This window comes from Saccoglossus kowalevskii, chromosome 16 (genome assembly GCF_978046115.1).
Source record: "Saccoglossus kowalevskii chromosome 16, keSacKowa6.1, whole genome shotgun sequence".
Lineage (NCBI taxonomy): Eukaryota > Metazoa > Hemichordata > Enteropneusta > Harrimaniidae > Saccoglossus > Saccoglossus kowalevskii.
In genome coordinates, this window is record NC_140656.1 from 27,162,357 (window position 1) to 27,175,120 (window position 12,764).

The 12,764-nt window shown below is 36.0% G+C and overlaps 2 protein-coding genes across 2 annotated transcripts; both read right to left on the minus strand.

Moving 5' to 3' along the window:
- Positions 1 to 50: 50 nt before the first annotated feature.
- On the minus strand, positions 51 to 6,883 carry LOC102805092 (solute carrier family 13 member 2-like). Its single transcript, XM_078012414.2, has 12 exons — positions 6,770 to 6,883; positions 5,639 to 5,904; positions 5,395 to 5,527; positions 5,167 to 5,309; positions 4,689 to 4,880; positions 4,354 to 4,470; positions 3,964 to 4,077; positions 3,415 to 3,516; positions 2,903 to 3,035; positions 1,296 to 1,457; positions 819 to 956; positions 51 to 310 (listed from the first exon to the last, which is right to left on the minus strand). Exons 1-12 carry the CDS (start codon positions 6,881 to 6,883, stop codon positions 149 to 151), a joined length of 1,776 nt encoding a protein of 591 aa, XP_077868540.2. The 3' UTR covers positions 51 to 148.
- Positions 6,884 to 10,383: 3,500 nt separating this feature from the next.
- On the minus strand, positions 10,384 to 11,595 carry LOC146733811 (Na(+)/citrate cotransporter-like). Its single transcript, XM_085491615.1, has 2 exons — positions 11,314 to 11,595; positions 10,384 to 10,813 (listed from the first exon to the last, which is right to left on the minus strand). Exons 1-2 carry the CDS (start codon positions 11,413 to 11,415, stop codon positions 10,625 to 10,627), a joined length of 291 nt encoding a protein of 96 aa, XP_085347741.1. The 5' UTR covers positions 11,416 to 11,595; the 3' UTR covers positions 10,384 to 10,624.
- Positions 11,596 to 12,764: the final 1,169 nt, after the last annotated feature.

A 12,764-nucleotide genomic window follows, 5' to 3' on the forward strand; every position in this document is an offset into this window, starting at 1 on the left:
TTTTGATAAATATGTAGCATTGTAATATGCATCACATGTAATTGATCGTTTTTATCATGTTTTCCTCCTATGAACTAATTGTTGCATTACACCAAGTATCACATAGTGTTCTAGTCCAATATATATAAAATATAATCTGCATATATCGTTAAAGTAATGTGACGTTGACGGTTGTGTCCGCACATGTTGTATTATCAGTCTTCGCCCAGTCTGGGTACTCATCCAAATCAAATAACCCTCTACCATAACTATTCACCCACAAATTTATCCATAGAATTCCAAGTATGTTGAGTCCGAATCCCGTGATTGCCTAAAAAGAGATAATTAATGATAATGATTAACTAAATTAAGATTAAGAGCATTTACAAAAGATTCAATGATTTATTTATCTCCCATTACCTATTGGGGGAGTCAGATTTTGTGTATTTATAAAATAAACTGTTATTTTCTGTACACTTATTATACAAAGAACTTGAAATTGAGATCGTAAGAAACCTTGTATAGACGGCTTTACAGTTGAGTGCCAATGACGGTTTAAAAAACATGAACGTGAATGTAAGTTTTATGCATTGAGAAGCGCCCATAATCATTTGTTCAATTCTGTTGATGGATGAATTAAAGTTACCAAAACGTTTGCCTGGGATAGTTTAAGATTTCTGGGAATCTGAATTGTGTATGTATTGCATAGCTGTTTCTTGAAGGTCAGCTTCAAAGATGACTGTCCCATATAGTAAAGAACGTCAAATTCGCTGTATTTATAATATTGTCACTTGTACGTCAGTTTACTGTAATTGTGGGTAGTATCTAATGCGTCTTACCATATCAGGTATAGTCAGCAATCCATTAGCAAACGCCATGGCATTTGGGGCGGTTGCTACTGGTAACATAAATGCATAAGAGATCAAGATCGCACATGGCATCAATACATACAGAGGATGTAGACAAATACTCCCTGCCTATAAAATACAATAAATATGAAGAAAAACATAACGTTCACTAAAAATAAAAATTGTGGGCGATCAAATAAAATTTCCCACTTTAACCTTAGGCCAGAAATGTCTTCACAGAGTACAATTTGTTGCAAAACGCTCTTCCCAGTTGCATAACTACTACTCACTACCACGATGAATTATTGATCGAATAGTATCAAATGCTGAATTTATTTTATGTGTGGTATTTTATTATATTTCCAATATTATATCAATGCTTCTTAAAACACCATGTGTCCAGTAGACGTCCGAAAAGAATGTTAAAAGTTTTTGATAATAGTGGACGTTTAAATGTTAACCACATACCAGAGCCCCTATAATGGGTATAAATATGGTTGCAACTGCAGCATTGCTAGTCACTTCTGTGAAGAAGCACACCAATGTAGAACAGACAAGAACAATAACCCAGTCTTCCAAAGACCCAAGTGACGATAACTGGTCACCAATCCACTGAGAGAGACCTGAGACCTGGAGAAAGATGTACATCACGTGAACATTTGATTGTTTCGAAAAGCTTGAAAGACTAAACACTTTTTGTATATGGAACTAGTAGCTTCACGATTAGTGGCTTTCATGGTAAGTGGATTTCGTAGTGGGTTGCTTTTGCTGAGAGTAGGGATGTATTGGAGAAACTGGTTCTTGTTGAGAATTAAAGTTTTATGTGTCTTTAACAGCTGGTGCTATTCTGAGAATACCATCCTTATTATCTGTTAATTTTCCTTACAATTTGTGCAGTTGCTCTGGCAGGATATCCTAAATAAGACCCACTCTCTGATAATGCCCCTAGTTTCTTAGACCAAGACAAATTTGACATTTATAGAATGTGTTTTGCATCACGCAGAAATATAGTTGAATATTGTTTATTGACATTAATAATCCCAGAACAATTTTCCAATATAGATAAGAAATCATAGTACGAAACATGATATAACAATGTATAACTCATTCTCATTCTCAGCAAAGAAATAAAGAGATTATATATATTATATATTTAATTATTACAAATGTATTGAAATACAAGTAATTAAAATTGAAAGAAATTGCAATATAAAATATCCCATCAGTAACACTTCTTGGAGACGTATTTCACTGTTTTTTTCAAATATATTAGTTCAGAATTTTATAAACTGGCTTGGCAATTCCTACCACCAATTAGATATAATGTGTTCATTTTTTAATACATACAGGTACACTAACAAAAATGACAATAAATAGTGAAAAATTGAAATTAATTAATTAATTAGTGAATTTATAATAAATATTTGTAAGAGCATAAGATTTGAATTTGAATTTCGTTCATTAATGGGATACTGTATGTTAGCGCTGTCTACAGGGCTTACATGTGATTCCCATATTGACTATGTCCTGGCCGTTTACTAGTACTTATTTACATGTAATTGTGTGACTGACATATACAATGCGACCAAAAACACGTCAAAATTATTGAAGCTACAAGTTGCCTGTGACCAGTGACGACCAAAATGACAGAAACCGTTGTGAATTTTTATGGAGGACAATGATTCATTTTTATTACAATTCATCATCATGTAATTCACTCTGACGTGGGAAAAGTTATGCTGATTACTTCATTTGCTTTGAAACAACGACGACGGTTTTGAATTTCTTCGATGATAGCTACGCAAATTGGTACCAAAACGTTATGAGCAGAATTCCGGGGACGGCAGTGACGACCACCAAAACGTAATTGAAGGCAAATAAATTTAGTATAAGGTAGTAATTTTCCAACGTTTGTCCACAGCTAAGAAATACCATAGTTTTAGAAATGTACATAAAAATGTGTATTACACCCACTTTTTGGTAACAGCAAAAACGATGTGTTATGATGTATAACTTAAAAATAAAAACTAATTCAGGTGATGATTAGGATTGGAACAAAGATTAAATCAACTTGCCTCCATTCCTTCCGCTAAGGCAAACCCACCACCCAGTAACAAAAACACATCCCATTGCATCTTTTCATTGACGATTTTCCAGGTTAGTAGGCTTGATTTTGATGCAGTCTTGGATGTATCTGTTGAATGTATTCTAATTAAAAACATGAAACAATGTGCGTGTTTCTTTCAATACAATGACAAATAGTAAGGATAATTTTACAAGTTGTGAGAGTGATGGTCGCGCGTTTGCCCAAGTTGATAATAATGATGGATATTTGCGTTAGTGGTAGAGCATTTAAAATATTTGTGTACCTTCCTTTGTCCTGAATCCAAAGAAACTTGGAAACGCACAAGGAAAACAGAATAGAACAATTGCTATAAATATAGCCGGGGTCGCATCAGTGACATAGCTGAAAAACACATTACATCGTGGTTAGATACAGTTGTTTAACTATGTAATTTTCTGGCTACCTTGTTTTGCAACAAAATGAAAGATTCAAACCGTGAAGGTACTGAATAAATACACTCACTCTTCTGGGAAGAGGTCAGTCCATCCGTATCCACCAATATCCCTGGTTATCCACGCTACACACAGCGTAACGAACAGCGTCAACACACACAGTTCAGCCCAACTATAAGTGAACCACATGTTCATTTGAGAATAGAATATTTTATGTATTGACATTAATATACTTAACTTAACTGGCTAACTTTGAATAAACATTGTTTGTTCCAAGCCTCAATAATAAAGTAATGTACAACCAATTCAAAGCATCAACAAGTACTGGATACATCCATCACACATAACATGCAAAGACAATTCTTTGTTGCTTATGATCTACACATTTCATTTTCCTGAACAGACAAATCGAAAAAACACAGGTGTAGATTGACCAGCCTGTGTTGGTATGGTCTGATGTGGAGCCAATACGAGGTTATTGCGTTAATAAGCACATAGATAAAATTAGAATACGAGATCTTGTGAAAGGGTGCAAAAATGGAACTTCCAATTATTAAACATGCAAATAAATGCATTACTACTCCAACAGAAGTGCTTCATGAGATTTAATATTACTTACCTAAAAGGTCCAAGGTTTTTAAAATCTTCCCTGATAATTTTTTTTATCAATATTTCTTCTTCATTCGTCTTACAACTACATGAACATGATGCTAAACCAGACTTTCTCCATGGACTGCAAAATATTACTTACAATAATACGTATATTTATTCACATTGAAAATATACAACAAGCCTACTGATATGTGTCTGTATATTTCTACCTGACCAAGCAACTAGTATGAAAGTAATCGTATTTCAACAGGAAGCGTTCCTTTGTAATATCGGATCATTAACATGTGGGCACGTATATACTATATATTTACGTACACTGTTGTACAGCTTGTATCCAGGTTCTACTACATCATGTTTTGCGAATCAAATATATATAATTATTTATTTAAAAACATACCACAAATCTAAGTACATGAACAGCAACCAAAACCAGGTTATGAATATAAATAGGAAAGATGACGGAAAGCTGAATATAAACCAAGATAGAAAATTGAGAGGATGATCATCAAAGCGCCTGAAAACAAACAAACAAACAGACAATACATATAGAAACATATATATGACTTTCAAAATATACTTTAGTCTTATTGATATTACGTCTTTTTATTACGTACATTAATCCAATGATAATACTATTGTATTCTCTCAAATAACATAGCTCATCCAGATTATTTGTTATCATAAACTATCCCAAAAGTGAAAATATCTCACTGGGCATGCGCAAAGACTTACTCATCCAAATTTGACAGTAATATAAGTTGGGGTGATGTACCAATCAATGTAGCTGTGCCACCAACATTAGCGGCGTAACATATTGCTAACATCAAAGCTTTTCCAAATAATCGATAATCTTCTGATAGCTGTAAACCATTGCTATCATCTTCGATCTTTATCTCTGCATCAGTAGCTTTTTCCTCTCGTATGCTTATCACACAAACATAAAATGCAAGTCGTTTATTAATCTATGTAATTCATAATAAGGTTATGTTATGCACTATGATCCCATGTGCAGTTAAACACAGACACTTAAATTAGCGCACGCTTCTCTAAAGTCACATCAGATGGTGAATGAATTTTCCCTGGTGAATTGCTGGCTTTTGAGACACAAGTCCCAGAGTGTCAATTCTCTTTATGTTCGTAAGACCGAGTCAGTTGGAAAAGACCCCTGGATTATAGTAGTGCATTGTTATTCAATAAAAGACCAACTCACAGAAAATGTGATGTGTTGTCTTGTAAAGTATTTGAAGAACCGTTCTGTTGCTCTGTGTCATTCTTCACGATATACTCCGTACCAGTGGTGTCGTCATACACGTCCCCCATCTCTATATGATGAGATTCCTTGGTGTACTCTTCCTATTTAAGGTTAAAAACACGTTTATAATTTCGAAAGCAGAATTACAGAAACTCCGCTAATATATATGTTAAAGGCGATATTTACCTTTTGTAATGTGTTTATTTCTGATAATCGAACCAATACAGCTTGGGCTATGGGTAACATCATTGCCGTGGTAGCTGTATTGCTCATCCACGCTGATAAAAACCACGTGACCAACATAAAGCTCAGGAGCAGCCTGCCAAAAGATAACGAGTTAATGTACAAAATGTATGCAAACTGTCAACATACATAGCTTGTCTATAGATGATGCGATTTGAAACTTCATTAACACAGTTGCGTTACTCACCATCTTTGTTTCGTGCCGGAAATCATCAAAACAGATAACGCTATTCGCCGATGAAGATTCCAGTGTTCAATTGCAATAGCCATCATTATACCTCCAAGTAACAGAGCGCTGGTGTCCTTGAAATACATCGAAGCTGTAGCGCCACCATCCATAATACCAAACACGGGGAATAGGGCCAGTGGTATCAAAGCAGTAACGGCTATAGGCATGCATTCGAAAACCCAATAGAATGACATCACTATTAAGATATATCCACAGTAAGATTCCTATGACAGAAAATAAAGTGTATAAATATTGTGTCGTACTATATTTTATTGATAATTGCATAGTTGAATGACAATGCACAACATCACTTCCGCTATTAGTGATTAACAATTAGACTTCCACCACATTACGAGTAAGCATATCCGCAAACCGCAGACCGCAAACAAACAAACACAATCAAGAATACGATATCATGACATTCCAAAGCACCTTTGCATATAACGCAAGTATTTGACAATCTGACATCCCTAAATCGGAACTATATTACTCGGCCGACATCGGAACACTTCTTCTTTATCCCCTATATCTTGTTCCCCCTGTGTTGTATAAATATTGTGTCGTACTATGTTTTATTGATAATTGCATAGTTGAATGACAATGCACAACATCACTTCCGCTATTAGTGATTAACAATTAGACTTCCACCACATTACGAGTAAGCATATCCGCAAACCGCAGACCGCAAACAAACAAACACAATCAAGATTACGATATCATGACATTCCAAAGCACCTTTGCATATAACGCAAGTATTTGACAATCTGACATCCCTAAATCGGAACTATATTATTCGGCCGACATCGGAACACTTCTTCGTTATCCCCTATATCTTGTTCCCCCTGTGTTGTATAAATAACACTGGTGTGTACACTAACCCCCCAATAAAATCATACAATACGAAATTGCACGAGGAATGCTAACTTTTCGGAATTAACCACTGACCGCCTTCATAACGTCGTCAACTTTGACTCGTTGACGAAGACCGCGAATTGCACAATGCTGGTGTTTATCTCCATACTCAACAAGTTGAACTTATACCCCATTCCCTAACTATATTCAGTAACCGAAGATTAACGTCTTACTCACCGATGTCGGGATGATGATAATCAACGGCAGACATAAAATAGGAACTAAAATAATCACAAATATGTCCAAAAACGACCATAGCTCCCAAAATATCTCCCTGCATTTGGACTTCATTTTGTCAGCTCCTTAAAAAAATGGTTCGATGTTTTGGCCATATGCCCGGTCAACATGACTGATGTCTCCACAATAGCATCTGTGCCCAGTGAATTTCAGATATGTAATCTAATCTTTCTGACGTTCTTTATGGCAGGTGATGTACCTCGTGACCAGTCATGAAACAAATCATTATTGAGTTCATAAGTTGACGCATATCTTGTTGTTATATCACTGTTTGAGATGAGATAATTTTATTTAGGCGATATTATTGTTCTTCTGTATAGCTGGTAACCTAATACAATATTGCACTCTATACTAGTTTCCAGTGATGCTGATTCAGGGTACAGTATTTTTTATGACGGTTAATCACTGCTCAATGGTCGCTCCGGGATATCCAGGTTACTGAGATTTCGATAGTAACTACCACCGTAGTATAACATACATTCCTGCCATACATCTACACACATGAAAAATGTATTACAGGATAAGACCCAACTACGAGATATTTTTTTCAGGCTAAAGGCTAAGACATTTTATTGAGGGGGAGGGGACTTTTATGCCATTAAATCTACTGTTTCAAGACAAATCTCTTTGTTCTCGTAAAGTGTACAGATATCATGGCAATAAATATCTGAATAATTATTTATCTGAACTAAGATTTTATTTCAGAATTGATTGCCACATTACAGTTTTTTTCATTTTATATACTGCATAATTGTTTTTAGCGGATTAACAATGTTGTACCTGCGTATCAATTGATGGGACAAATTACGCCATTTGTTATATGCCATTTAAATATGCTAATTATGCATGGACCATCACACCTATTAAAACTAACATAGTTTTCTCTATTAGAGGTAATATGCGAGCTAAATAACACCGACACAAGTTTCTGAGATGTGAGGGAATACATGATAACCCGATCATTGAAGTGTCATAAATTCAATGAGCCAAATATCAATTTGTCTATTTGTAAATATCAATTTAAATTCATCAATTCTAATATGTGAATAATTTGTCCTACTACGCATCATATATATTGTTATGAGATGTAGCACAGTATCATAGTAATCATGCACAATGTATATCTTATTCGCGTGTCACAGAATCACAGTCTATTCAAATAGGTTATTATATGTTATTATGGCGCAGGTTTATAGTATTATCCAACCTTGCATAGATTTGCAATATTCCAAAATTCGAATGGCATCATGGATTTCCTGATTCCTGAGATCCATATAAAAATTCTCATATATGATGCCGTTTTTTTAAGAATTAAAAGCCTGTTGCAGTATTTACTGTAATAAGTAACCTTAGTAACCGCGACTGATGCTGTTATGGCCGCTCAATCAGGTCGATGAAATTAGGTTAACCCGGGAGTTGAGTAAAATGTGAGAAATGATGTGTACAAAGATAAAAGTTATTTCTGCTTTTTTAGTATAGTATATCGTTAGTAAAATGTGATCGATGTGACTCTGTTTGCATACACACAAAAAAGATGTCTGTTCCCAGGTGTGCCTTTTATTTACAATCATGCTAAATCTTGTTTTTTCCGGATGCCTTCAATGCAGGCTAGCTTTCATTTGGCTTCAATTAATTGCCCATTTACAGGTCTCGTAGTAAACAACAATAATCTGTTCATTATATTTTCGTGATGTTCGGTATTTTTGGAATCTGGTTCTTCAAAAAAGTGATAGTACTGTGCTAAGTTTAATTTTTCGGCTCTTGTCTTCAAATTCATGTTTTGTTTTGTATTTATAAACGGCTAATCTGCAGTATGATCGTATATGTCCATCCAAAATTGTTCTCATTGATTTTACGTCGCTTGTCTATTGATGTCACACCTTCAGATTATTTGGAAACTCTTAAATTCTCACACTATTACCATACACATTTCTGCATACGCAAAAAATACAACGTTTCAGAAAAAGAGTTTGAATTCCTCTCATATTTTGGCATTTGGTAGCGCACTATTACTTCGGCTAGTGTCAGAAAGCCGGAAACAGTCGACTGTTTTAGGATGGGTGAGCGTGGCTACAACACGAGAAATACCTCAAATTTACTCGGATACGAGTTATCATATCTGTCTATTTCAGTGGAACACAAATCGAAAGCTGCGTTGGTGGGGAATCCACAGGTAGTTTAAGTGTTAACTTATAAGCACGTGTTGAAGTCCAGGAGTACAATTCTACTTCAAGCAAGTTACTTTCTACCTGCTTCATGACGACAATCATGGACACCGTCAGAGCTATTCTGCGATGGAGGATCCATTTCTCGATAGCGATGGCCATAAGTATTATTCCTGTTAAAATAAATTCATTCAGAAGAACGCATATTCTGCTCGAGAAATGGTATGCGAGGCGATACCAATGGTGAGTGCATACCGGTAGATGACGCTGTTCATGTTTTGTGTCTTGAGACCATTTACGCATACATAACATAGAAGCATGCGCACTTTGTACATGTAAGCGCATAGATGTCGGCATCACAGTCAGTCGGCGTACAAGTGATATTAAGTAAATGCGATTTATCAGCCGATATTTAATATGTATGTGGGCATCCATGTTGAATACGGCTTGAAACGAGTTTATTTTAATTTCCTACAAACAGTTTCTTGCATACGAACACCTACATACCCGAAACGCATAGAACACTTTCCCGGGGTATTTGGGTCCGAAATCATCATCTAACTGTGAGGCAGTCGCTGATTGGCCCCTAAGTAAAAGTTGATTGTTGTTTTAAACCTGCATGCCATTACTGTGTTTCTAAACAGCTTAAAGTAGTTTGATGAACCTCAACATTCATTATACATTAGTTCTGTCTGGAGCAGATGCAAAGTTTACTCACCCCGGTTGGAATGATTATAATTAATAGCAGAGTCACTGGCAGGATTACAAAGATTTATGTGAACGACCCCACCTTCCGGCATAGTTCTCTACAACTGGACACCATTTCGATTTCAAGTTTAATAAATCACATTTGACGTCATTGGTCCATAGACTAGTTTGTCAGATGATGTAATATCAGAGTTTACTATGCATTGTCATTTATTTGTTTGATATGTCACTTTATCAATCAGTTCAGATTCATGTCGACATCGCATCAAGTTCAATAAAGTTTATGTAAGATTCTGTAAAATCCCTATTGCATACAGACATCGTAGAAAATACCCCGATCACAGTAAATGCTGTGGTACTGTATTCATAATATCCCCACTTTAATTCAAATATTGCCAATCCAATCCAACACTACTTTCAAAAAGTGTGTACATTTCCATTCATTCAATTACCATTTTCTTGGACAAATACATCATCTTCTCAAAATTCAAGGTCTAGTTTCAAGTGTAAACTATGTGTATGTTACAAATTAGATATTTGATTTCAAGTTTGTCTTTAGTGGTGTGAAAGTTTGTGAAGTCGAAACAGTGAAATACCTTGGGTCACATTTCACAAACGATCTGTCAGATGTTGTTATTCCTTACACGTGTGTATAATGTACAGAGATCTTCTAAAAATACATTGGTTATGCATAATCTTTATTTAAACATTCTTACAGTATGTTAATAGAAATATGACATTCTACTTTATGTGCTGTATTGATATGTCGGAGAATACCCTTATTTTTCTTTGTTTGTTTGTGATGTGAAGAATGATGTTATTTATTGACCCATCTTTCTGATTACCAGTGAAGTTTGTAATGAACTCAATAATAATCAAGTCATCATAACAATGTGTCTAACTACGGTAAAATACAAGTATGTTATAACTGTGAACTCATCTTATCAACAAACTTAAGTGATATATTCATGGTGGTATCGAAACATGTTGTATTATCAGTCTTCGCCCAGTCTGGGTACTCATCTAAATCAAACAGTACATTACCAACGCTATTCACCCATAGGTTAATCCATGCAATACCAAGAATGCTGAGTCCTAATCCGGTGAACGCCTAGTAACGAGAGAAGATCACAGATTTACGACAGGTTTATAGTCGATATTTCTTTTCCAAATGTCGTCCAGTGCCTGGTTATATGCACATCCAAAGTGAAATGATTAAAACAATATTATATATTTTTGCTTCGAGCATGTTGCTAAGAATTCCGAATTTAACGCACACCTGTTTACGCATGATTACGAATAGAATTGCAAATACTAACAATATATTCATTAATGCAGTTTGACCGGGATTGTTTAATTGTCACTTTGTTCACAACGAGTACACTTAGGCATATACACATTTACAACTACCAGATAAAATGCATGTTTGCTTCATTTGGGTATACCACGTTCTCGGACGCACATGTAAATCACGAATAGCTTCAATAAGTTATGGCGTATTCTAGTACGTGATTGAGTAACTTGATTTACGATATATGCGATTTCGTGACCTTGTAAATCGGATATTATTGAGTTCCTCGCTGTTTTCGTCATATATTCACATTGACTTACCATATCCGGAATTGTCAGCAAACCGTTTGCAAACGCCATAGCATTCGGAGCTGTTGCCACTGGTAACATGAAAGCATATGATATCAAAATATAGCATGGCATCAAAACATATAGAGGACTCAGGCAAATGCTTTCTGCCTAATTACAAAACAAATAAAAACATAATTAACGTATATATCTTTGAATATTACACTGAAGTTAGGTAAGGCGTGTAGTTGGACGGCACAGCGAAGTGAGCTGCTCTAATTTATGGACGCGCATTTCACTAAATTGTGATATGCGCTTGTCTTACCAATCCAATCGTATTCGTTTTGATTTGAATATAATTGGTATTAAATAAAAAACTATACACGTTACAGCTTGTAACTAAGTTAGTAAATCATACCACAGTATATAGCATGACGGATACACTTGAATGGGAACTCGGTACGCATACTACAACACAAACACGCGTATTATGGGTGGTTTTCAGACAGATAATTACGTCTACCTGTTTTGAAATGATTTGTACGTATTTTTTTAAAAAGATATTTTTATGTTAGAGCATGGGTACCCATGACCCAACTCGAGTGCCCCATCTCCTGGGATAGAGGCCGATATCAAAACAAAGGGATTTTGTTCATCTTTATAAATATTTATACGAGGGGCGTTCAACAAGTGATGCCCCTGACCCATTTCCCATAGCAGGAGATTAATGAAACTTGGCACAGTTATTAGTCTTTCTCTACATATGAACCACCCAGAGTTATGCATTTCTCCCATCGTTTTATGAAGCTCTGGACACCGTTTTGGTAGAACACCCCAGGTTGGTCTTCCAACCACATCGTAACTTCAGAAATCAAGGCTGCATCACCTGGGAAACGCTTTCTTTTCAAAAACAATTTCATGGCTGGAAAGAGATGAAAGTCAAATGGTGCAAGGTAAGGAGAGTAAGGGGGCGGGGGAGGATTTCATAGCCACACGCCTGTGCTTCTGATCTGGCGACATGTGAGTTGTGGACCGGAGCTTTTGTCCTGCAGGAGGATAACTTTGCTGATCTTGCCTCGCCTCTTGATTTTGATAACTTCTCTTAATTTCATCAAAAGTGAAGCGTAATAGACTCCTCTAATTGTGGTACCCTTTGCCAGGAAATCTTTCATCACTACCCTGTCCTGGTCCCAGAAGACTGTGAGCATGACCTTGCCAGTGGAGGGCTGCACCCTTGCCTTCTTTGCAGGTGGTGAGTCCAAGTGCTTCCACTGCATTGACTGGGCTTTGGTCTCTTGATCATAGTGATGGACCCAAGTTGTATTCTGTGTAATCAGTCGTTTGAAAAACTTTGACTCATCTTCTTGGCACATCTCCAAATTCATCGTCGAGCACTTGATGCGTTCTTGTTTCTGGAAAGGTGTGAGTAACCTGGGAATCTATCTGCTAGACACCTTATGCATATGCAAATGGTCATGAATGAT

Coding starts and splice junctions, on each gene's coding strand:
- LOC102805092 (XM_078012414.2), bottom strand. CDS start 6,883: ATGAAGTCCAAATGCAGGGAGATATTTTGGGAGCTATGGTCGTTTTTG. Junction 5,528..5,638: donor TCCGGCACGAAACAAAGATG/GTGAGTAACGCA, acceptor ATCTTTTGGCAG/GCTGCTCCTGAGCTTTATGT. Junction 5,310..5,394: donor AAATAAACACATTACAAAAG/GTAAATATCGCC, acceptor AACCTTAAATAG/GAAGAGTACACCAAGGAATC.
- LOC146733811 (XM_085491615.1), bottom strand. CDS start 11,415: ATGCCATGCTATATTTTGATATCATATGCTTTCATGTTACCAGTGGCA. Junction 10,814..11,313: donor TGCTGACAATTCCGGATATG/GTAAGTCAATGT, acceptor TCTCGTTACTAG/GCGTTCACCGGATTAGGACT.